This window comes from Ambystoma mexicanum, chromosome 4q (genome assembly GCF_040938575.1).
Source record: "Ambystoma mexicanum isolate Mex_15411 chromosome 4q, UKY_AmexF1_1, whole genome shotgun sequence".
NCBI lineage: Eukaryota > Metazoa > Chordata > Amphibia > Caudata > Ambystomatidae > Ambystoma > Ambystoma mexicanum.
In genome coordinates this window covers 662,861,416-662,888,449 of record NC_090928.1, presented here as the reverse complement: position 1 = coordinate 662,888,449, position 27,034 = coordinate 662,861,416, and the positions used below count along the sequence as shown (strand labels likewise).

The 27,034-nt window shown below is 44.7% G+C and overlaps 1 protein-coding gene across 3 annotated transcripts in view; it reads right to left on the bottom strand.

Annotated features, from left to right (window-relative positions):
• The window catches only part of EML6 (EMAP like 6), a 3,038,586-nt gene that overhangs the window by 1,644,316 nt on the left and 1,367,236 nt on the right, over positions 1 to 27,034 (bottom strand). For all 3 annotated transcript variants that reach the window (XM_069608236.1, XM_069608238.1, XM_069608237.1), the window contains exon 17: positions 21,441 to 21,541. In XM_069608236.1, coding sequence (XP_069464337.1) covers positions 21,441 to 21,541 — 101 coding nt within the window. The remainder of the gene's footprint in view (positions 1 to 21,440; positions 21,542 to 27,034) is intronic.

Genomic DNA, 27,034 nt, shown 5'->3' with positions numbered 1-27,034 from the left:
CCTGGCGTTAATCATATAAATATGCTTCAACCAAAGAACTGCCATGAACATGTGCTGACCGTAAGTGTATACATTGATCCTGACACACCTATTGTATTTATTGTATATGTAACTTATTGCCTCGATGCAAGAGCATTAGATATATAAAAATAACGAAATTCGTTAAGTGCAACTATGCACTGCTATTATAGAAGACAAGGAACAGCATTTTATTTTAACGTTTTTAAATTCCTGTTTGATGAATGAACTTTTAACAAATTAATATTGATGTAAATATATGTAACTTTTTTTCTAAAGATTTTTATTAACGACACAAATAAAAAATTGTTGGGGAAAGTTGAAACACTGGAAAATTATTTGGCCAGAGAAGTGTGAGGTGGGGAGGGGAAACAATCCAGGATTGAGTGGGAGGATGATAGCATCATCCAAACTAATCCCATGAATAATGAACCTACACCCAAAAAAGTTGGTGGAGCTACAATTCAAAAGGACAAAGAAACTTTAACTGAGATAATTGATTTGAGCGTACAAGAGACAAACCAGAGCTGGTCATAACAGGGAGACTCACCGGGCATGGTTGTGATCAATGTTTTGGGCTCAGAGCCGGTATTCAATCTATTGAAAATACCTAGCCGGTCAAGTGGCACAGCGAGTAGAGCACTCGCTTTGACAGCCGGGCAGAGCTTGCTAACGCAGGTTCGAATCCCGGCAGGGCCAAACTCAGCCTTTCATCCTTCCGAGGTCGATAAATGAGCACCACACACCATGGGTAATAATAAGCAGCGGTCAGATACCTGAGGGTTTGTAGCGCTATATAAATGCCAAATTATTATTATTAATTATTATTAATTATTATATATACAAATATAGCAACACAAGTGCCTGTTAGAAAGAAAAAAATAATAAATCAACCCGCTCTAAAAAAGTCACCTATCCATGGTTTGAAGAAGTTTATAGATATCTTGACTACACCTCCCCGTGATTTGAGCCCCCCGGTTAAAACATTACAACGGGGCAGAAAAAAAGAAACGACTCTTGAAATCTAAAAAACAAACCATGATGGCAACTTGAAATGAGAGCCTGATTATTACACCCAACTCAGTACCAGAGCAGAGCAGAAGGGCATCCCCCATTATAAATTGATCTTTCAACTTACTCAATTTCCACCTTGCCCTCCCGCCAGGGACACCATATGGCCCCTCAACGATTAAACAAACTAAATCTGGGATTAGAGAAATTACAGCAGTCAGAAGTATAGAAGGTGGTAGCACGGCTGTAAGTGCTGATACAGGAAATATTTCCACACTGGAGCAAAGGCGGCTGCACACCTTACTACAAAGGGTGGAAGATCACCATTATTCAAGGTCGGAACATGCCAGAGGAGATCCTTCCCAAGGATTAAGAAGCCAGGAAAAGGAGATGGGTGGAAATGGCACAGTAGAAAATGGGGAGGAGGGGCGAAGGGTAGCTTGAAAAGGCCTTTGTCTATACTGCAGAAGAAGTGATCAGAGGGCAGGATACTCAGGGGGTGGGGGGGTAGATCAGCTAGAAAAAAATCGAGCTCCATTTCTTCACATGAAAGACAGACATAGAAATGATCCATTCCCAAACAGAACTTTGATCTTGTCCCTAATGAAGAGCATTCCTGATCTCAAATCCATCGAATGAAGGGATAAAGAACAAATTGAATTTATAGATACCCACAGATTTGATAAGTGAAACTAACGATCCCTTCTCAGTTAGTGAAGGGGATTATGGTGAATTCTAAAGACCAGGGTTTTAGACTTGAGTCTAATAGTGAAATACAGGCCCATGGTTCTGGAAACTATTTACATCAGGGACAGAACCCAGATAAAAGCCAAAGAAGCCTGATTTTTCAACCTCTCTGAATTCTATGTTTGGGGAAACAAGGATAGTTGAGAAGGGAAGTGAAACTTGTGGTCTGCCAACAAGTAGAGGAAGAGTTTAGGGGATCTAGTACCTTAAATACCCAAAACGAGGGAGAGAAATACTGGAGGCAATTAACGTTTAACCCTTAGAAAATAAAAAGAAGCAAAAATAGCCTCATGGAACACTAGGGTATTTAAGCATTTGATGGGTCAAAGAAATAGAATATTATTACTCTTTGACATTATACTACTGCAATAACTACAGCTCATCTCTCCGCGGAACTGGGATGGTTATGCAATGTGCCTAAATCCAGCCGTTGAAGGCCCAAAAGGGAGACAGTCGGCAGGACTGCTGACAACATGCAAACTAAGCTTGGGATTCACATTGGAACCTTGGGCCTCACCTAATCCTTACATAAAACTGACTAGACTCCGATCAACGAAAATGAGCAGGGAACCAACAAATGAGTGTGCAATCAAGAACCTTTATTGGAATACACGGCTATTTCGGACAAAAACCTTTTATTAGCAGTAGAAACACTGCTAGATCTAATTATGATTGATGGCACAAGGTTAAAAATATCCTAATAGCTGGGGATCTCAATATCAAGTGCCTATAAACTAAACAATAACAATCTACCCTAATGGATAGAGCTCTGTGCTGGCTATATTTAATGAAAAATCAAACATTTCATAATGCTTAATGGAGCATTCAAAGGGGATACTCGACCTCAGCCTATCTGGAGGATGGTGAACCAGACCGGGATAATTGATTATGCCTTTGCCTCCAGAACTGCGTTTAATGAAATAACTGACTTTCATATTATTTAACTTTTGGCTGGCTACAAGCATCCCATGATCACTCACAGATGGTCTATTAGGCAAATAGAGTGACAGTGGAAGGAGGTAGAAATAGTTGAAATGGACCAAACTGAAGCTGGAAAAACTAACAACGTGTTTGAGTGAAAACTATCAAAAGGACCATGAGAGTGAGGGCCTGGGATATATTTCTGTGCTAAATTTGTTTGCTGGAAAAGTATGTAATAGTCAGCTGCATACTTTGCTTTCAAACACATCTTTGATCAAGAAGTACAACAGAAGAAGTTCCAATATAGAAAGGAGAAAAGATTAGTCCTTCAAGGGGACTATAACATCAAAGGGACGACTATGCTCAAAAAATAAAGCTCAAATATAAAAACTGATTAAGAATGTCAACCATGCTCCAGAAGGATGGAGAGAGTATGTTGCAGGCACTATCCTCTAAATCAAGTGCTGAAATATGGGCCATATTAAAAATAGGATCAAATGATCAGACTTTTCTTGTAACAATTAACCCAATTCAGGAAGGAGTGTGGAGGGCCTACCTTCTCCGATCTGTTCGCTAAATCGGGTGACTTTCACCAAGTGATTGGTGCTGCGTACGATCCTCCTGGGCCTTGATTATCTATTTTAAAAACGTTTTGAGCTGCCCCGGTGTCTACACTTGTTCCCCAACCATCTCATTCTCCCTTCCCCTCACGTCTTCCAGCCCGCCCACCTCACCTGATAGGCCACCTTCTACCTTCCGTACCTGGCCTAGTCGCCTGTACCACTGTGAGCACACCACTTTCACCAGGTGAGTGATGCTGCGTACGACCCTCCTGGGCCTCGATTATCTATATGAAAAACCTTTTGATCCCCCCCCCGCGCCCGTGTCCACGCTTGTTCCCCGACCCTCTCCTTCTCCCTCTCCCCTTTACCACCCACCTCCCCTGATAGGCCACCTTCTACCTTTCGTGCCTGGCATAGTCGCCGGCACCACTGTGAGCATGTCACTTTCACCAAGCGATTTTTCCAGGTGAGTGCTGCTGCGTACGACCCTCCTGGGCCTTGATTATTTCAAAAACGTTTTGAGCCCCCCCGGCCCTGGCATCCACGCTTGTACCCTGACCCTCTCCTTCTCCCTTCCCCTCCCTCCTCCTGCCTCCCAGCCTGCCCACCCATGCTGATAAGCTAGATTGCTACACTTAACAGACCCTCCCAGGGCAGCCCTCTGCCTGTGCAGCCCCTGCTGCTAAGGGCCCCAAGGCAATGGGCGGATCCTACAGAGGCGGCTCCATATCGTGTCTGCCGGTGTCAGCAGGGGAAGCCAGTGGGCAGCCGTCAACCAGCAGCTACTACCAAGGTAGGAGTGGCCGGGGTGGGAGTAGAGAAACCACTCTACCCTGGAAGCCCTACCACGCTGCAAACTATCCTAGCACTGTAAATGGTAGCCTGCGTTGTACCTTAGAAAGTTGTTCGGATTGACTTGAATCACTACTGCTCTTGTTGCATTAATATTCATCTAGAAAGTGCCCACTGTGACTTTGAAAATTGTTCCTGTAAGCTTGATTCACATCTAGAAAATGCCCTCTGTGATAGTTCTGTAATTTATTTGCTTGTCCCGCACACTTAAAACTTGTTCTTGCTTGCTCGATTCACATCTAGAAAGTGCCCACTTTGATAATACTGTGATTTATTTGTACCGCACACTTAGAAAATTGTTCTTAATAGCTTGATTCACATTTAGAAAGTACCCACTGTGGTAATACTGTAATTTATTTGCCTTCGCCGCACACATAGAAACTGTTCATGTTGCACTGATTCACATCTAAAAAGTGCCCACTGAGATGGTACTGTAATTTATTTGCCTGCTCCACACACTTAGAAAGTGCCCACTGAGAAAGTACTATGATTTGCTGGGCTGTGCCCACTGATATAGTACTCTGATTTACTTGCCTACTCCGCACACCTGGAATTGCTCTCGCTGGTCTGATTCACTTCTGGAAGGTTCCCATCGAGAAAGTACAGTGATTTGTTTACCTGTGCTACACACCCAGAAATTGTTCTTGTTATATTGATTGACATCTAGAAGGTGTCCAGTCTGATAGTACTGTGATTTACCTGCCTGTGCCGCTCACTTATTATTTATCTTGATGGATTGACTTAAATCTAGCGGTGCCCCGAGAGATAGTACTGTAATCTATTTGCCTGTCCCACACTCTTAGGAATTGTTCTCGCTAGATTGATCCACAACTAGAAAACCACATTGATTAACATCTTAAAAGTGCCTCCCCACCCCCTGAGATGGCACTGTAATTTAATTGCCTACGTAGCACAACTAGAATTGCTCTTGTGGGGTCGATCACAACTAGAAAGAGCCGTCTGAGAATACTGTGGCTTACTTGCCTATGGTTTAGGCGCCGCTACTCCATCTAGACCAGTGGTATTCAAACTGTGGGTCGCGACCCCCTAGGGGGGTCCGCGGGTGCATCCCAGGGGGGCCCTGAGAGCTCAGCATGAAAAAAGATTTTTTTTTTTTTTTTTTTTTTTAGATTGGAAGAAATGGGCAGGGGTGGCCCACATGGGCGGGCTGAAGCATGAAACTGTCTCAGGCAACAATGAAAAAGTGGCCCACAGTTGTAAATGGATATTCATTCCTTTAGTCACAGACTGGACCTCATTACTACTATGGCGGACCAGTAACAACGGTGCTGGTAAGCTACCGGCACCGTTGCTACCGTTCCGCCATAGTAAGAGTTGTGCTCGTGGGTGCTTGACAGCCCCCGCCAGGTCTGACCTCAGCTCGTCGGATGCACCGGCACCGTTATTAACGGTGCCGGTGCATCCGAGCTCCCCCTTCCCATTTGAGCCATATGGGGCTCAAATGGGAATGGGGATCTACCGGCACCTTCGAAAGGGCAATTATCATGTCCGCCTAACTCGGCATGACCTAGTAATTGCCCATTCGCGGGTGCCAGACCCGGATGCAACTCCAGTGGCAGCCGTGCCGGTTTTACCGGCACAGCTACCGCCAGAGTAGTTATGAAGCCCACTGTTTCAATAGTACCCAAAGGGGTGCTTTGTGTTAAAATGTAAGTAAATTGTGATATATTCAGCAACAATGGTCAACATTACTAACTGCATAGTGGCCCCTCACCCATTATGGAGGAGCTAAGGAGCCAGCTAATGGAGTGCTCCTGGGCTGGCTGAACTGTCAAAGGGAAACACTGTTTCCCTTTGACAGTTCAGTTTAGTTCCCCAGCCGCACATGCTCACTGAGCCATGCAAGTGCTGGGGCGTTTTGCTTCGCCAGCATTGCATAGCTCATTGGAAATGCTGGCTGGGGCACTGCATGTCTGTATGTCCGAGGGGGAGCTCCTGCGCCTCCTCGCACATAGGGACAGAGCAGCTGGAGCAGCACCCACACACAGGCCAATGCAGAAGGTACGTTTATGTTCATTGTTTTTATTTAAACATGTGTATGGATGCGTTATGAGTGAGTGTATGGTGATGGATGCTCATGTGAATGATAGAGTGATTGCTGTATGAATGTGCAGCGCCTTGCATATACACATAATCATGTTCATTGTGTTAGGACCAGTGGGGCCCAGGGGACAGGGATGGTATCTTTTTACCGGACATCTATCATTCAAAACCCTCTGCCTTGTCCACAAGGCTTTCTGGGGCCTCGGTCCAAAATACCTTCAGCTATTCCTCCGCAAATACCTCCCCTCTCGAGCTCTTCACTCCTCTACCTCCAACTCCCTCAGGGTCAGTCGTTTATCAAAGAAACGAGCTGGGGGTAGATCTCCGTCTTCGGCTGGGGCCTCCCTCTGGAACAGCGCCCTGCCACTCTAAAACTTGAGGAGAACCATCTTTCTTCCTGCACTTATCAGACCTACCCTGTCTGCTGCCTTAAACGTAGCACTTGCAAATTGCTGGCTGCACTACCACTGTTTGTTGCCTTTATTATTTATTTATTGTTATTTATCTGTTTCTCCTCTGCTTCGCACTTTCCACTTCTCCCCCCTTCCATGCACTTTTCCCCTCACACTTGCGCGTTCTCAATGTCACTGGGCCTCGTAAGATCGCTGTTTTATTCTCCTCTGTTCCCCTCCCTTGCCTTGTCACGCTCTGAAACACTTGTGTACGAGCGCGATAGAAATAAAATATCAATGCCTGCCCCCTGGACTCCCAGCAACAATTGCAAACTGTTTGGCTATTTACCCATTTTTTGTTAAACGTATGCTCTACAATGCAACATTTTAACCTATTATTTAAAAAAGAATTCACAGGGGGAAACCCCCCCGAACCTCCCCTTAATGCCGCTCCGCTTAAAAAAGATTCACCAGCCGCCACTGGCCCTCAGACTGTGTTGGGAACGGGATGGGGGAACCGAGGGACTATGGTGGGAGCACAATGGGCGGGAACCATGGGATAGTGATGGGAGCAGAGTGGGGAGAGCCCTGGGTGTGTGATGGGGTGGGGAGAGACCAGCGACTGGGTAGGAGTGGGATGAGGGAGCCCAGCGACTTTGATGGGAGCAGGTGACGGCGCGCAATATATACTGTCCATTTGGCATTTCTGGGGGGTCCCGACCTGCCCAAATTTTGCTCAGGGGGGCCCTGGCCAAAAAAGTTTGAAGACCACTGATCTAGACCTTTCATCCTACTACTGCCCTCTTCGGCCCTCTCCTAAAGCCCTGGTGTCCAGACTCTAGATGCAGGTTGTACATCTAGGACCACTGCATCTACTATTACTAGTACATCAATCTTTAGATGCAGCACTGACCTCCCCTCGGGATGGAGATCCCAGCTCATCATATATCCCTTCTTCAACCCGTCCTGATTTCTAACCTTCCTGTACCATATCCACCCCCCATGGTACACCCCTCGCGGCGTATCACTGCGCTCTAGCACCCAGCTTCACGACACCCCCTTTTATCCCACACCTGATCGCAAACCACAACCCCTCCCCCCGTACATCAATCCACCGGACGCCACCCACCCACTATCCTACCATCATCCCTCGTCCAACTCTAAGATCAGAGGAGCACTCTGGCACCCCAAACACCTGCCTCCTCAAGCACCCATCCCACCCTAACACATCGACTTCCACTCTCTCTCTGACATCTATTGAGAACACCCTGATACCCCCGCCCATACACCATGCCCATTATCAAACCCCCAAGCCAGGGGAGCCCTCTGGTGCTACAAACAGCACACACCCACCTCCACTTCCAGACCATCCTTGTACCCACTGAGGAACTCCCCTCCCTCTCACCGGACTTCCCATGCCACCCACTCCCTCAGCCCACTGGGGAACTCACGACCCTCTCAACCAACCTCCCAAACCGCCCTCTCCCTCCCCCTTAACACCTACTTGATGCCCGCCAACAGACCCCCCCCTTCATATTCCGTTCCCTTCTCTGAACTTAGCTCATCTCGCCCCTGCCAGAACGGTAGCCTCATCTCCCTCCCCTTCTGACCCCCTCCCCACCCTCTCACAACCCTATGTCACCAAAACCCACAAAATGCAGAAAACATGACTGGTCCTCTCCTTCAACCCTCCACTCCTCACCAATTCTGCTTCAGCCCAACCTCCTAGCCTACCCTTCACCTAACCCCAAACACTCCCCTCTGCCAGTTTCCACACCCTTTCTCTCAACTTCTCACCCTGTACACTTAAACCCCCAGCATCCTCCAGACTCATTCCGAAATCCCCCACACCTTAAACGATCCGTTCGCCTTCCCCCCCTGGCTACTCGCTTATCGCCCACAATCGACCCTCTAGAGGTGGCGTAGTGGCAGTCCTCTTCAATCCTCATTTCTCTGTCTCACTCGTCAAATCCCAGACATGCATTGCCTCCTGTGAATCCCTCCTAGTAAAACTCTTGCTACCACCGCCTTCCCCCACAGCTTCCTACTCATCTACAGACCCCCTGGATATGGCATTTTGCCAACAACCTCTTTGACTCAATAGCTACCATTCAAGTAAACCACCCCTCTTTTACACTCTTGGGGGACTTCATTATCTTGTTAGATATCCCCAATACCGATCAAGCCCATGACTCATCCGCTGGTTAACAGTCTTGACACGCTCAACCTCTCCCATCATACCACTGGTCCAACCCACTCAGACGGGCACCCCCTTGATGCAATTTTCACCTCCCATGACGTGGTTCATAGATCCAGTCCCAAACCACTCATCTGGACCGACCACTATGCCATCCCTTTCTCTATCCACACACCTGCCCCATCTCCTACAGCTCCCCCGGCCCTCACCCCGGATTTCAAATGCTGGAACAAAGTCAAGATCCTTCCCGACCTAGCCGAAGCCCTGCTTCTGTGTCCCGCAATGCTACCCCCGATAGACCCTTAACCATCGATTCCTTCGACTCTTGGCTTAAAGACTCACTAATTCCTCTCACCCCCTCACATCTTCATGCAAAGGACCGTCCCCCAAAAAACAAAATGCATCTCTTGAGCGCAAATGGCGAACATCTAAAACCCATCTCAGCAGATCCATTTTTGCCCTGCACCACCGTAACAACTCCGAAATCCGAAAGGACAAAAAAGCCCATTACAATTAACAAATTCTCAACTCTGGCAACCACAGCAAAGAACTTGTGAAACCCCCATGAACCCCTATCCCATCCATCCCCTCACAATCACTATGCGACTCCATCTCCCTGCATTTCTACAACACTGCACTTGACAGGACGGCAACCCTTAACATCAAACTCTCCTTCCTCTCCCCATTGCCATTGCCGACCCCTCCTGATCCTATTGCAGAGACGCCCAATCTCCCTACCTTCGACTCCTTCAAACCCATCCCCAGAGATGAATTCCTTGAACTATCAGCCAACAAACCCTCCGGTTTGCCCCTACCACGCCTCTGTCCTGAAAGAAATATTCTTGTCTACTTGGGCAGGAGAACATGCGAGAGCCATACTAAATGACTCCCTCACTTCTAGCATTTTCCATGATGCATTAAAAATAGCGCATGTCAAGCCACTTCTAAAAAAGGCATCCCTTGACCCCCTTTACACTAAGATTTACAGGCCAATCTCCAACACCAGATTTCTCACGAAACTCACTGACCGGACAGCATACTCCCAGCTCAGCTCCTTTGTAGAGTCCAACTGTCTCCTGGACCCCGCACAAACAGGCTTCATACCACAACATGGAACAGAAACCACTCTGATCTCGATCTGGGATGATCTCAAGATCACTGCAGACTCTGAAGGCTGCGCGGCACTGATTCTCCTCTATCTCTCTGCAGCCTTTGACACGGTTAACCACTTAATCCTCATTGACCTCCTTCACTCCCTAGGAATCCATGGCACAGCTCTCAAATGGATTGCCTTCTTCCTCAGCAACAGGAAACTCCCCCTTTTGTCTCAACTGCTCGCTCAGTGAACACTGGAGTACCCCAAGGTGCATGCCTATCTGCTCTCCTGTTCAACCTCTATGTGACTGCACTACCAGGAATCATCCGCACACACAACATCTCCTGTTACAACTATGCTGACAATACCCAAATTATCCTAAGAATTCCCAAGTCAAACTCTAACCCGCATCCCAACCTTGAAGCTTGTCTCTGCGATATTGACCAATGGATGACAATAAACCACCTCCGTTTGAACCCTGATAAAACTGAAATCATGGTGTGGCGCAATACAGCCCTTCTGTCACATCCGCTCCCATGGCTCCCCGTCCCTCGGCCTCTCTCCCCTGCCCCTCCGATATGGTCAAACACCTAGGCCGCACTATGGACTCAGGCCTAACCCTCTCCCGTCAGATCAACAACGTATCAAAATGCTGTCACTACCACCTCAAAATTCTCAGACGCATTTTTCCCTACCTCTCCTACCCAAAGAGACGTGCTGCAGTTATGGCTTTTGTGATATTGAGACTGGACTTTGCCAACTCCCTATACATAGGAGCTCGGCATACCAACTCAACAAACTCCAAAGAACTCAAACTCCAAAGAACCCAAAACGCTGCTGCAAAACTGCTCAGTATACCTACAAGAAAAGATAAAACCCTACCTCCCATCTCGCACCCTAAGATCAAGCACCGCCATCCTTCTAGTGATTCCAACCTCTAACTCTACCAGGATCGGAGGCTGCGCCTTCTCAACCATGGCCCCAACTCTGTGGAACTCACTCCCCCCACACATTCGACACACCCAAGACTATATGACCTTCCATCAAAGCTGTAAATACATGGCTCTTTCCGTAATTGCCAACCACGACAATCTGAGGCGACTGAGTCCTTGCAACCCGATGACAAATGCTCAATGAGATCCCGAGCAATGACACCACTGAATATTCTTATTAGGTCACTATTAAGCAAACGCATGTTTGAAATCCGGAATTGCGAACTCCTTAGATCATAAATCCACCCAAACATTCTCCTCCGATACCAATATGCTTACCCTCTCTCTACACCAACACACAATTAGAGTGCAGCTATACCCCTTAATCTATTTCGGCCTAGCTGCTCACATACGAACATTAACCCATGAACACCTCACCATTCGAATAAAACGCAGCTACATCCCATGACAAACCGGCCTATCTGCACACATAAGCGTCCTACACGGGCCTAACGCAGCCAGAACCCAGTCTTGGTGTCCATCCTCCAGTCTGCACACATTCCACTGATATCAATACCACCACACCTAAAGCTAGGATGCAGCTACCATCAGGCAATTGCAGCAGCTGCACACAACTGGTGCACCCAAGCACCCTATGACACCTTTCTCTCTCAACTGACCTGGACTACGGTCCCCAAGGACGGTCAACCTACCAGCGCTTTGAGGTCATACCAATGATATATAGAGCGCTATATAAATGCCAAATAACATAATATAACAAGAAGCCAAAAGGGTTATGCAGCCTGACAGGATTGATCTGTATGACTGGGTATTCAGTCAGGAAGATATTCTGATCGAGATTTAAAAAATCCTGCGTTCCTCAAGAGAACCGGGAATTTAATGTTAAAATCATATCCTGATCAATGGTCATCAATACCATTTATGATTTTTCGCCAACTAGTGGAAAGTGGGAAGATTCCACAATCCTGGAAAAAAATCCGTAATCGTTCCGATTTTTTTAAAAGGGAGCTAGAGAAACCCCTAAAAACTATCGCTGATAGCTCTCTCAGATGCCCCAGGAAAATTGTTTGCCCGATTATTAGTGAAAGTGATATTAGATTGGATAAAGAGATCTGAACATTATGACATATGACATTCACGGTTAGTAGCAGGTTTGGGCACGACAGTGAATTTGTTAACATTCACCTCAATAAAAACGTGGATGCAGCAGAATGGCCAACCAATCTATCTTGCGTTTGTGGATTTCAAGCAGGCATTTGACTCAGTCCAAAGGGAACGACTCTGGAAAAAGATGCAAAATGTGGGATGCCCACGTTTTATTTTAAATCCTATTATTCAGCTTTATTCAGAAACCTTTATTCAAGTACAATTACCAGGAGGGCCTACTGACGGACCCAAAACCTACTTTCCGTGGCCTTAAGCAAGGTGCATTTTGGCGCCAATCGTGTTTAATTTCAGACTCCATTTCAATAAAACCAACTAATTTCCTCCAAAACAAAGAATGGTCCCCATCTAATGGCTGTTACATGCCTATGACTTGGTGCTATTTGACAAAACTCCAATTGGATCCCAGAGGCAACCAGAGGCATTAGAACAGTATACAAGGGAACACTATTGACGCCATGCGAAATTGCCAGGCTGCCGGAGCTCGAGACTCAAGCAGCCATCTTGGATCGTGCGCAACAGCACCTCCATGAAAAGAGCTTTTGAGTACCAAATGTAAAGATGTGTACTAATCATCTGTTTTATGCAAACATTCTTATTTGTAAATGATAATACTTCTTTTAATGTAATGAAATGTTCTAAATTGTGCTATTATGTAAAACATTGTTTTTATCGTCCTCTTTTTCTATTTGTAAAGGTTGACATTTCTCAGCCAAAAACAATACAAATAATAAAACTAGATGATTCAATGTGGTTAGGCAAGATAAATGTTGGAAATACCAGTGAAATATTTGGGATCTGGTCAGGTACTGTTGAGGAATTGGAAGACATTTTGAAATACATTAATACAGCACATGAACGCATTCAACACTACATTTTTTGGATGCTGAACTAAGACTGTCTGAACATGGATTTGATACCACTATTTACAGGACAAACTGACACTAATAATACCCTACAATATAGCAATTTCCATCCTAGGTCAATGATAATCTACCCTACAATGAGTTCCTAAAACTTAGGAAAATAATTTCACAACTAGCAAATTCAGTGAAAATAATCTGAAATTCTTACCAATAAGTATGGATCGAGAGGCTATCCAACAGAAGTGGTTTCTAAGGCTCAATCCAAAGCCTTGACAGCAGATGGACAGGATCTTCTGAGATCCAGACCCAGGCATTGTAACACACCACCGTTATACATCTCGAAGTATTCAAAACACACACATCTCTAGGATTATTAGAAGGAACTTGGATATACTTCATCATGACCCACAGCTTCTTAAATGTTTGCCCAAACAGCCCATGATGGCTTTTAAGAGAGGACATAAGGTAAGGGACAAACTGGTTAAGGCAGAACGGATAACACAGAAACAGAAGTTCCTTAGCAAACAGAGAATGGGCACTTTCACATGTCTTAATTGCAGTTGTTGCAATAACATTACAAAGGGGAATTATATCCGACATCCACACTTGGGAAAGAAAATCAGCTTTAAAGATTATGTTACATAGCTTTCAAGAAATGTTGTGTATACCATCAAATGCCCTTGTGGGTTGTTATACATAGGACAAAGTACCAGGAATGGAAGAGAGGTTGGTGAGCACAAATCCAGTGTCAGAATGCATGTAAAGTAATGTAATGCAATTTGTCATTTGTATAGCGCCTTTCCCCATCGGTATGGCCTGAGAGCGCTGTAGGTGAATGCCCTTGGGGGACCGAAGTCCAAGGTATGGGAAATTCGACAGAGGAGTTTAGAATGTGTCTGTGCATTTTATTGTTATATAACTTTTATAAGGTGCAACTCGCACAAAGGCATCGGTGCGCAGCAAGACACAGCTGAGTCCGAACCAGGACGACACCAGTGGGTAAAAAGAGGTATCTAATCATTAGAATTAAAAAGAAAAGTTTAAAGAGACATTTTAAAGGAAAGTACTCTGGAAAAAAGAAGTGGGGAGTAGGTTCCACAGGCGAAAGGCAATGGAGTCAAAGCTGGTACCACCAAAGTGAGTCACCTTGTATCTAGGGAGTTCGAGTCTGTTCAAGTTACTAGAACAAAGTGGGCGGGAAATACAAGAATGCTTAATTCGATCCTTCAGATAGACTGCCGCTTTATCAGTAAGGTACTTGTGGATGAGGAGCAAGACCTTGTTTAATGGGAATCCAGTGAAGGGATATACGTGCCTCTGTGACGCGATTCCATCTAGAGAGGCCACACACAGCTCGAACCGCATTATTTTGGGCAACTTGGAGTATGTCCAAGTTGGACTTAGAGGGACCTGCCAACAGGCTGTTATCATAGTCGAGTTTAGAGTTGACCAGCAATATTAGATCTAGACAGAAAAGGTTTAATTTTCCTAATCAATCGCGTAGCATAGGCACCAGATGCCTTTACTTGGCTAGCATGTTTCTTCATATTTAGTGAGGAATCAAGATACACACCCAGGGTCTTAACTCAGTGACTAGTTTTGATGGAGGAACCAGCAATGTCGATCGCGGCATATCTAGGATTCAGCTTCAGAAGGCGCCGACTGCTACCTACGAGCATAAGCTCGGTTTTGTTCCCATTAAGTGCCAGGTAGTTATTAATCATCCATACTTCAAATTAGCATAGTTAAATGTGATATTTTCGAGGTCCATCTCAGAATCACTGGTTAATTTAATCAATACCTGCGTATCATCGGCGTAATTTGTATAGTCTACGCCGACACTATCAAGAAGTTGGAAAAAAGGACAAGTGTACAGATGAAAGAGTATGGGAGATGCAAGTTCCCTGTAGGACACTGCACGAAAGACATTTGGAGGGGGGATTTAAAACCATTGAAAGCAACACAGGCAGATCTAGGGCCCAAGAAGGAAGGAAGCCAGCCAGTGTAAGGCGCTACTGGAGCAGTTTGCGATGACCCCCAGCCTCTCCAGTAGCAACGAGTGGTCCACAAGATCAAAGGCAGCAGAAAGGTCCAGGAGCATCAGCAGAGCAACCTGACCCAAATCTACAGTATGGCATAGATTAGTTCTCAAGCCTAACAAGGCCGTCTCAGTGCCATGAAGGGCCCGAAAGCCAGATTCAAGGGAACCTAACAGGCGATTATCTTCAATATGTTGTCGACTCTAGGTATATGCAACCCTGTCAAGAATCTTTAACAAAGATGTCACATTAGTGACATGCCGATAGTTGCTTACGGAGGCTGGATCAAGGGTAGCTTTTGTGAGCACATCCAAAACATTTTCAGCGAGGCCTAAACAGTAGAGGTGGCGAAAGAGGAATTAACCAGTCGCGTAACAAAGGGAACCAGGCAGTCAAATGATTCTTTAGAGGGGGGACAAATATCATTGGGACAAGAAGGCGGCTTAAGATGGGAAACAATATTAGAGAGATCAGTCTCTGTTATCGCCTTAAAGTTAAAAACAGGACTAATAAAAGCAGAAGGCTGGGTATAGGAGACAGCATTGGGTTTGCTGCTGGTGGGCATGGAGGAAGAGGAGCGCAGCATCGCAATCTTATCACAAAGAGTTCAGTTTATCACTAAGACCCTGTTGAATAACTGAGCACCATTGGTCACTCTTAACAATGCAGAGTAAAGATTGTCCTTCCCTTTGAAATACCTAAGAATAGTGAAGAGTTCTCTTTGGGAGGAATTAACTGTTTTAATACGATCATCGTAAAAATCCTGTTTACCAGCCACAATGGAAGTCTTGTAGTCAGCCGCAGCCTTGCGGTACAGAGCAAGATTTTTGGCTGTGGTATTTGTCTGCTATGCCTGTTCTTTTTGTCTCTTCAATGTTCTGAGACCTAGAATTTCCTCAGAGAACCAAGATTTGCCCAGGGTTCAATTTTGACAAGCTTAGCAGAAGGGGGGTCGGGGGGGGGGGGGCAAGTGTGTTCATAATGGAGGAGATAATCTCATCATTTTTTATCAGTAAGGGTACCTGTGCTATCAGAGTCTAATAGATTAGCTAGCATAGGTAGGGCTAACTCAGAAAAAGCAACAGGCGTGCCCTTATGGAAATTCATTGCAGCCATTTCAACTTGTGGATTGGAATTAAGTCTGGCGAGTTTACCAGGCAAGTCTAGAAAGAAGGAGATAAAGCTATGGTCAGTCCAGGGGCAAGTCAAAATGCCAACATTTTTCAAAGCTAACCGGTAAGAAAGTACCCAATCCAAAATATGTCCATCTTTATGCATAGGGGTCTTTAAAAGTTGTTGGAGGCCAGGGGCCTCTAAAGATTGATCAAAATTAGAGGCTTCATGATCATCAGAGTAATGGGCCCAAAAGTTGAAATCACCTAAAACAATAACATAAGAAGTAATCTTGATAAGATCTCCAAGCAACATAAGAAGCTGCTCTTCAAACAAGGCCATATGGATATCGCATGCTTATTTAAAGACATGCCGTCTTATTTAAAGACATGCAGCCTTAAAGAAATGAGTACACATCCAATTGTGTGAGATTGCGGTCTTCCATTTTGCTTTGATTCTCCTTCACACATAATGGACGTTTCTCCCTTCCATTTCTAGGTCATTTCACACATTTCCGGGAACTCTCCTAATTTTCCCCCTCTGGTCCATCGTCCATTCGAGTGTCAATGCATTGTTGCTGTAGTCAAAGCAAAGATTCTTCAGGCATATAAAAGAATATAGATTTGCCGTTATGTAGTATCTTGAGTTTTGTCTGGAACAACAACATATATCAAATCAGTGCCCGTCTCATGGTAGATTTCACACAGTGGAAAGCTCTGCATTTCATCTGGACCTGCCACATGTAATCTAGAAAAACTGCAAGAGGTACATTGCCCCCATAATTCCTGCCCACTTTCTGTGTCCCACGGAGTATCAGTTCTATGTCCATATAGTTCATGATTTTCGCAATACCTCAGGGTGGCACGCTAGGCGGAGGTCTCGTACCAGGGATTGAATCGCTCTCTCTACCACAAAGCCTTGTGACAAGTTCCCAGGGCCCACTGATTGTAGCACTATATTCTCCACATAATTTATGGCATTTTCACCTTCACCCTCCGTAAGGCCAATGATGTGAATATTCTGCCGTGCCCTGCTGTCTGCTTCTTCCACTTTGTTTTCCAAGTTCGTGGTATGGTCTTGTAGGTCTTTCATTTGTTCTTGCAATGTAGTGGACACCGCCATGGCATCAGGGATATTTCTACCCTCATTATTGACCTTATCTGAGAGGTTATGCAGGTCTTGTCGCAATAGGGACACATCCACTTTCACTCATCCACTTTTGTTTCCAGAAGAGTCCTCAAGGCCGCAATAGCTTCCAGAGCAACCCGCTCTCCACCTCCTGTTGAGGTAGACTAGTCACATCAGCTGTAGATGGCAGAGTATATGTCTGAGATGGAGACTTTTCTTCCTAGTGATTGGATACCTTGCATAAACCGATCCATCTTAATTTGCTTTTGCTGTGTGCTCATCTTCCCACCAGGCATTATCCTGTAGCCCTGTGGGTTTGTCCACGGGCATAGTAGAAGGTAGAGGGACTACAATGTGAAATTACTGCAGTACAACAGCCATCACCTCATAACACTAAGGAAGGCATGGTATAAAAGTAAGACAGACACGTGATCACAATTCAATCTTGTTTATTAAACCGTACAATGGGTTATTTAAACGCCTAATCTAAACCTAAATCTAAGATGGAAGCAAGCTACGATCATCAAATAATAATAATACAGTCCTAGTGGAGTCCAGTCAAATAAATAGGGCCTATACTAAAACAAAAACGATTGCCAATCCTTACTGCTATGCTACAAATTACTGTGGGATAATGTTCACAAGAAAAGAAAGAAGTGTTCGCAAAATGATAAGTCAGGATGTTATGGCCGGGATCTCCATTCCCCACGTTTTTATCACGGGACAAGGGGGGGGTTTGTGAGCACAGCACACTCCTCCTGGCTTCTGTGGCACAAGCTTACTGTTCCTTTTCTCTATATTAGGGCCTTCTGTGCCCAAGTCTCTTCTCATGCAAAGTCTCTTGCTTTAGAGGGCCTGATATGCCAAAACAACAAAACAAAGGTTCCTTCTGTTAACCTTCACATCGGGCGATCACCTTTCAACCCTTGGATCCCCGTGAGCTGGGCTCCGATCCTTCTCTCCCTCGTTAACCTCCCTCAATCAGGCTCAGACCAACCACTCATTGCGGACAGCCCTCAGTCGGGTTCACACTTGTCGTCACAATGTTCTTCACGTAGCTTCTTCACAACTTTTCTCTTGGCGTCCCTCAGTTGGGTTCACTGCTGCCTTTCACTATCTACTTAATTGCAATATTCGAAAGTCTCAATGTCTTTTTAAACAACCACCTAACTTTGGTTAGACCCCCCTCATCTGGGCTCAAACCTTCCACAGCACTTTGCCAATTTAAAACAAAAACTTCTGAATGGCGATTATGTCTCACTGGGTCACTTGTTAACTTATGGCAAGTGCGTGTTTATTCACACAATCACAGTTCGCACAGCGTTCCACCCCTGCCGGGCGCAAACGCCTGATTCACAATTCCCTCAGTCGGATTCACAATCGTCAAAACCATCTGTGACGTGTCAAGGACTTTCGATTGTACAAGGGATTTGGCCTGACCCTTGTATGACCACCTTGACACCTCACATCAGTCTTCCTATGGCCTCTTGCTACTTGTAGTTTCAGTATTCTTTAGTTCAATACAGTCACTTTGATCAGGAGAGGGGCATCAGCCAGGGACCTCCGAACGAGCGCCCACGATGCGCCGCACCACTCTATCTTTGGTACCAAGTTCATTCACAAAAGACCTCTGTAGCTTAATCTTCTTAATGTTGCCACTGCAACCTTGAGCCTAGCAGTCTGGTCCACTATCAGGTTCTTCTGACTCACCAGCTGTGCTGAACTTGTTGGCTTTTTTCTTGCCGCTGGAGTCAAGGACGGTACCACAATGGCAACCGTGTCTCCCCGCCCTGGCTATCAGTGCAGGAGGGTCCCATGTACCGCTGACATCGGTCACAACATTCGCCAGCAGCGATTCCCGGTCTTATTTCCTTTGTCAAAGGCTTTGCGGGTCTGGGTTTAAAAGGGCAAGGGCAACTCCAGCCTTGAAATTCTTTCAGGTCTCTCCGCCTTTCTCCTCTGTTTGAACTGCTGTGATGGAATTGCTGCTTCCTAATGCGTTCAGCCTTACTCAGAGTGTGCTCTTGTGCTCTGCCATTTATCCCTATGGGGAAGGGAAAGGGCGGTCAAGTGTGTTTAGTTGTTGGCAATTGCCTGACTCGGCCTGACCCTTGTGTTGGGACGTCAGGTAAACGGCTCTGGTATTGGTCAGTTGTCGCTCACAGTCTGAGAAAGTGTTCGTGTTGGAAAGAGCTTGGGGGGGGGGGTGTTAGAGTTTCTAAGTATCCTACTGGGCAGGATGGGGAAAAGGTGTCATAAGAAAGGGGATACCGCGTCTCACCCTTTGGTGTCCCATTTCCACTCCCTGAAGACCCCTCACCCATGTGATCCTCCTGCACTGGTCCACCCCCAGGAACTGGATCCAACAGTGATGGCCATGTCCTGGCCATCTGGATGACAGATCCCCGGGGACTAGTGAGTGAGACACCTTCAGGTTTCTCAACTCCCTGTAGCTTCAGTGCAAAGTGTGTGTGAGAGGACCTTATTCACAGCAGGTGGAACAGAGGAAATCCGCAATGCCTCCTGCATGTAAGGCTTTCGCCTGCTTGACACCCCTTTCATCAGGGCATGAATAGTTCTCTGTATATTCTGAGCTCTCGTGTCTCCTGTACTAGCCAGGCCCTTGCAGCCACTCACACAGTGTGCAGTACAGCAGCGATCTTGATTGTGGCACTGCGATCGGCCGGGGGAGGACGGGCGTCCCTTCCAAAGCACAGATATTTGCCAACTGAGGGGCATGGAATACCATCTGCAGCTCCAAATAACCTCCACTGGTTCACACGTCCCACCCCTTAATCGCAACAGCATATGGTTGTATACAGCATAGGATCTACCCATGAATCATCAAGTCTTGGGAGGAGCCGAACACGATCACACCAGTTTGCTTCGGCGTCCAAGCCATGCAATGCAATCCCAGTATTTATGTTCATTCACAATCTTCCATCCATCACTTTTTGGTTTGTTTCCCTAAGTGCTAATAGTGCCATTCGGAACCAGCTACACCTCACTGATGTGGCCCAACAAGGCCATAACATTTTGAGATGGCTGTTATGCCGCTGTACAAAACCTGTACATCATAATGAAAACATCTCTAATAGATGGCCTCTTTCTTTTTTCGCAAAGAACAGTGATTCATGAGACCCTATCGGCGAGTTGTGTGCCCGGCATGGCTATAGGATTTCATTCATGTTGCTCCAGATGTGCCTTGCAATTGTTTGACATTATCTGTGGATGGAGGATACTAAGAAGATAAAGTGCGTGTTCTGGAGATTTCCAACAGGACACTCAGACATGAACACTTCTTGGAATTTCTGCTAAATCTACCAATACTGACCAATCCAGATGACATTCCGAGTTTAGAATCCAGATTGCTGAAATAAAAATCACAGATTACCTGGACGATAGTAGAAAGGCACATGGTCTCATTTTGAGAGTTTCCTGTTTTTAGTGATAGCCCTTCAGTCTGCTGTTAGCACCCTTAATGATATTATTGTGGAGAGGTGGTATATGTTTTTTGCACATATTCAGGAGGAGGAAGCACAGTTGTAATTACATCACAGACATGATTGTATTAATTGAAACACACTACTTGTCTGTCTTATTCAAGAAATGTTGGCTGTGGATGGTCATAGCAGACTCTGTGGGAGTATATGTGTCAATTTCTGGGCTGGTAATAAAGTGGTGTCCCTGCAGGGTAGCAGTCTTATCAGGGCATGTTACATTTTATAGGACCTCAGTGACAAAATAGAGGAACCAAAAAGTCTAGTTGTGGGCACTGACATCATTTAGCTATACGGCAACCAGAAGTACGAAAGATCAATTATCTTTCTATGTCAGTGATTTCTGGGTCATTGATTACAAAAACCAAAGTGACAGGAGATCCTCATAGGATAAGCTTCCATGAAAGAGATGAAAGCTGAACACTTGATAGGAGGAAGCAATTGGTAGACCAGCACACATGTCAGTAATGCTAATGAGGCCAAATTATTCTTGAAGAGGCACCAGCTGTGGGGTTTAAGGATTATTGATGGGTGCAGTGGAAACCATGTACAGCTGGAACATTTTTCTCAAGCATGTCCCAGATCCTTCCACATGAGTGGAGGAATCATGGGAGGAAAACTGTAGAGAGCCTCCAGGTTGGGGGAGCAGTTTTGGGAGTAGGGAACAACATGCATGCTAACATTTACAAACATAAACCAGTACAGTGTATAGATGTGAATCAACAGCATCATACATTTTAGTGACAAGCATCAGACCACTAATGCTGAAAACATGCAATAAGTATAACGGTCTATAAAAAGAAAACCAATAACTACCTGTCTGCTGCCAAAATTTAATATGCTTCATCCCAACTGTTACGAGTTTGTCTGCATGATGAGGGTTACACTTCACCACGAAGATCTTATCTTTATGCCCCCTGTGATGATACAAATTATAAATATGAATATCATTACAACATGCCTAAAAATAATCTGAATGTTTCCCTGTGAGATGTGAAGATGGACATAAATCTCCAAAGGGCTCTTTCGTCAACAGCGGATATAATTTCCATAAATGTCAAGGTTCCTACAAGCATTATAGTATTTGAAGCTTCTGTATATTCTATCATCTTAAAGCTTATTGCAGGCATAAAAATAATTCATTTTTGCAGAATAATCATGCAATTCAGGTAAATAATGTCCACTGGAACAGTAATAGTAACTGCTAGATTCCCCGAGAGTGCAAAAGGCAGAAATGTCATAAAAAACAAAAAAAATCAAACCAGTTAAACTGGATTTTGAAGCATATGGAATTGGAAGTTGTATATGAAAGAAAAAAGGTTAAAAAAAAGTAAAATATGGTAATTGAAAAAGTGTGGAGGGGCTTGTACAACTCTACTTATGTGTAAAACAGGATTCAAACCCATGAGCCCCTCAAAGGTATATACTAAGATAAACACTGGTGTTTGGAGTATGGATGCTAAAAAAGATGAACTTTCCACAATAATTTAAAAAAATTCTTTCATAAAACTAGAATATTATGAATGTATTATTTTAATCATGCATCACTGGAAATAGACATATTTGCAACATAAATGTACTTAGTTTGCTGCACGTTCTACAGCAAAATTAGGAAAAAATGGTTTTCATGGTGATTCTGGTTTTCTTCTACCACCTTCTTAACCTGGTTGGGATATGTATGCATCATCACACCAGCACGGAAGCAGTTCTAAAAGATATGCTGTCACTTTAAAGCAATTAAAATGGGCTCAGCAGGACATGGTCCCTTGATTGTTTGATATTTTATTTGTATCGCGCTCATACACAAGTGTTTCAGAGCATGAAAACACTTTTGCACACACCGTACCCTATAAATAGAGCATCAAACTGCCACCTGCGCTTGCATCTGTTTTTGTCCCCCTTATACCATGGTTGGATCACAACATATGCTAGTGGACACAGAAGGGCCATCTTAATATTGTGCAGGAAGGAGCACAAGAAATAAGAGAATAAGAATCTTGAAAGCAATTTTACTTTCACTGTCGTCATGCTCCTCCTTCAACTTGATTGGAGCAGGGCGAAACAGATTCTATGCCATGGCAGCAGGTGAGAGCCTATGATGAGCCAATTCATGCAAACAGGCTGGGCAGAACGTCTTCGCCAAAGGAGGAAGAACTACCAGAGGAAGCATCCAAGAAAAGCATGAGGGCGACTGCTCTACTAATTTCTCTCTGAAAGGTCACCAACGCCTTTTCTCTGATGGAACAAGACTGACGTCTTGCAGGCACTGGAATACCTGTCAGCTTACAGGAATGTGAAATGCAGGGGACAATCTGTCCATCAAAGTCGCTTTTGCTGCTTTCTTACTAGCGGCAACACCACCTAAGTGACAAAACAACACTATGTAGTCTTGAATGGCTGAGTACGTTCAAGAAATAAGTTAAATGCCTGTGAAAAATACAGGTTATGCAACATTTTCTCAGCCAAGATGGTGTGTGGTCTGGGATGAAACACTGGAAGGATGATCTCTTGACTGAGATTAAAGTTAAAAAGTACTTCAAGAACAAAACAGGGCTGTACAAAGTACCACCTTTCCCTATGCAACTGAATCTAAGGTTCCTTTGAATGAATGGTGCGCAGTTTGCTAAATCACTTGGCAGTAGTTACTGCCACAAGATAAACAGTCTTTCAGGACAGCAAGTGCAGATCACAGAAAGCCATATGCTTAAAAGGTGTGTGCATATTAGTGACTGTAGAACTAGGTTGATAACTCAAGGAGGAGTAGGCTCCCTCCTGAAAGGGTAAAGGTGAAGGCCTTCAAAGCCATGCTTCATTGCCTGATTTTTCAAGGAACAGGTATCCTATCGAGAGTTCAGATATGCAGCAATAGCCAAAAGGTAGTAATTGCAGGATTTTAATAAGAATCCTGTGCCAGTCACGAAGGACAGGCTGTCTTCCTACATTGCAGAAATAGGGTTAGCCTTATTGACAAGAGCCCTATGAGGAGCGAAAGCCATAAATGTTGCACTGATTTCGAGCTGACTCCTTCATCACTGCACCCAGAATTGCGAGATTTTCATTGGCAAGTCTCAGGTTGGAGTAGGTTCACTTTTCAGGTAGCAAGCTGTAATATTCCATGATGGTAGGGCTGGGTGGAGCATGAATGCTTTCTGCTGAGATCAGAAGCTCTAGCTCCAGACGGAGTACCAAGAACTTCTCTATTGAAAGCTGGAGAAGATCCCAAAAATTGACAAGAAAAGGCCAGGTAGGAACAACCAGAATCAGAGAAGGTGACTAACGAAAAAAACATTTGAACAGCCCTCAGAATCAGAGGATCCAAAGGAAAGGTATGTAGGGATCCTTTCAAGCCATTTAAGAGAAATTCTTCTCCCAGAGAGTTTTGGCTGTGGCCCACAGAACACGTATTTGAGAAATGCAAGACAGCGCATTGAACTGACAAGATCTTGGACAATGAAGAAATGGCTTTCCCTTTGAACACATTTAACTATTCTCTAATGAATGGAATCTTCTGTAGGGGGTAATGGGGTGTTTACACATGTTTATGAAAAACACTAGGCTGTTGTAACCTTTTAGAGACTTTCCTGGGCCTGGTTGCAAGATGAGTACCAAATAAACCCATTGTAGAAGCACTACCACATAACAGATGTGCTGCTAAAGAAAGCACGCTTGTGATGACTCCTGAATTGATAATGCACTCAGCCTATAGCAAAGTGCAGATATTTTTTGCTGTCCTACTGCACTGGAATGTGATAAACCACATCTTGGAGGTCCACCAAGTACATTTAATCATGTAACTGCAATGCTTCAAAAATGTGAGCTAGAGTCACTGTGCAGAAGGATTCCACTGTCGAGAACTGATTTAGGTCGGAAAGATCCAGTATGGTCCTGAAAGCACACCATTTGGAGGGAACAAGGAAATATCTAGAATAACCCTGACCATTCTGATGCTCCAGAATCCACAACATTGCATGGAGCTAGAGGTGATGACATTGGGATTGGTGGATGAGCTAATGAGTATTCCTTGTTGATCCATTGAAAACTCAGGGATCCTGCCTTATATGAGGCCACTGAAGGTAATGAGATGAAACTCTGCATCTTTCCAGGATTGAAACCTCCCTATATAAAAGAGGAGCCACCGACCTTTGCTGAAGGTAAAATAGATTTCTTGGATTTGTAATGAGCAGTCAGGTTTGCAGACTTTGGAGTCAAAGGAAACCTGCTCCTCTTGAAGGAGCTGATAGACCAGGCTTTTAGTCCTTGCCAAGTTTGAAATTCTTAAAAGGCTGATCGGGCTGATATGGAGTCCATGAAGATGAGGTTGGGAATGAAATGGAGACATTTTGCAGTTATGACCAGTTTTTTATTCATGCATGAATTCATCCATTTTACAAGGAAAAGTGCTCGTCATTAAATGGAAGGTTAAAACATATGTCTTGGTTGGCTTGTTTGCCTCAGCTGTAGAGCATAGAAGGAACACCCTGCTATGCACTTCGTCTTTGCTCCACGTCTAGCACCTCAGTAGAAAGAGGTTCTGCAAATAAATCCAAATTGGTGCAATTTTGTGAGTTGTAACATGATCGGACAGCTGCAGCATTATGCTGACAAGGGAGAAAGAATGCCATTTTAATATGACTTCTTGCCCAGTATTTCCAACACCTTAGCGTCTTAAGATTGGATTTAAGATAGCTGAGGGTCAGAGCCCATCACTTTCCAGAGGGCTGCAAATACTACAGTAGACCAGGATGAAAGATGGCCAGAAACCGGATCTATGTTAAAATAACGAATTCCAAAAAGAAGCTTGAGATTAAAATTTGCGAAGCCGACTTGCTCACATTTTGAACCTCAAGCTTCTCGAATTCTGTTTGGTCCCCAGCTTTGCATTTAATGTAAGCAGGGGACACCCTTGCAACCACCTAAGCCCATAATACCAAACTAGGTGAGCGGGGGACATCCCCGCACCTTTAGCTCACCTAGTTCGTTATTTTGGGCTTCATCATTTTCTTTCATGCCGAATGCGCAGAAAAAGCACAATCAGCATTTTATTTACGATATTTTGGTGCAATACCCCAGAACCACATGAATCTCCAATTTAGGAACTGTGTACATTAGGTCGAAGGGTCTGAGAAGGGACGCACCTGAGTTTGGCGTCAAACAAATGAGCAAGCAATGTTCAAGAAGGGAAGGATCCATGCCCAAATCCGGTGCGTCTTGTTATAAATGAGTCGCCTTCAGAAGACAAGCAGCAGGAGGCTTCTGGAGTGGTAAAATCTCAACAGAACAGAAACTAGAGATGGCATGGCCGAAGACTGTTTTGGAGCCAGAATCAAAGGGGCACAAATATTTGGGGGCTGTAAATGGTCCTTCACCTGAACTTCAAAAAGAACATGTTAGAAAACATGTTCTGTAATACTTTGTCACCCACACCACACTACTCAGCATTGAGTTAACAGTCTCAAATGAGTGTATGCTCCATTGATATACGTGAATAAAACAAACATGTTCACAGCTTTGAATAGCATTGGGTGTTGCTTGAGTGCTATAAATATGAAACACATGTGGCATTTGAAGAATGGGTTCTGAGGAGTATCAGTAGGAGGAGAAGGATTAGGATCTGCTGTGGGAAAATTCTTCAAGTACCAAACAGCACCTGAGGACCAAGAAAGTATTGCAAAACATCAAAAACAGTACTCTTGTACCGATACCAGTACCAAAGATTCCAAAACATCCATCTCGTTTAAGCTAGGCATAGCTGGCACTTGTTAAAACATGAGGAAGCTTTAGGAACAACCAGCATCAGGAATTTAGATGGCGGTGCACCAGACGTTTGAATGCAGGGACTTTACTAGAGCACAAAGCCCCAAGACTGAATACTTTGTGACCTTTTTTAGGTTTGAGTAGCTTGTCTTGCACAAGGGCAACTCCGGTCTGAGAACTGGAAGCTTACCTTTCGAGATGTTCTAACTTCAGTTTGTGTTGCTCTCTGAACTCTGGTGGATGAAGATCCCGGAGCAGGAGTCAACCTTCAAACCAGCTCAAAAAACATGGCTTAATACTGCATTAATTACTAAAACCAGGATATAATTCAGCACAGGAAAGGAACCTTTGGGTCGCATTACCAGTTTGGCATTAAACCAGTGGTAAATCGGCTGATTTTATGCCAAAGTGAGGTACTGCTACCACCACTCGTGCATACCAGATTACATCATTACGAGTGGATAGACCGGGAGCGGTAATGCTGCGTGGTAAATCTAATATTTGGCAGTAAGTTGGACTATGTTCCACCTTACCGCTAAACTTGTAGCACAGCTGTGTAGTAATGCTGCAGTCAAGTAATGGTAACAGAATTACTGCTACTTTTTAATCACACCTCAGTACTCTTTATCTCCACTTTATCTCCAGATTGGTCCCCA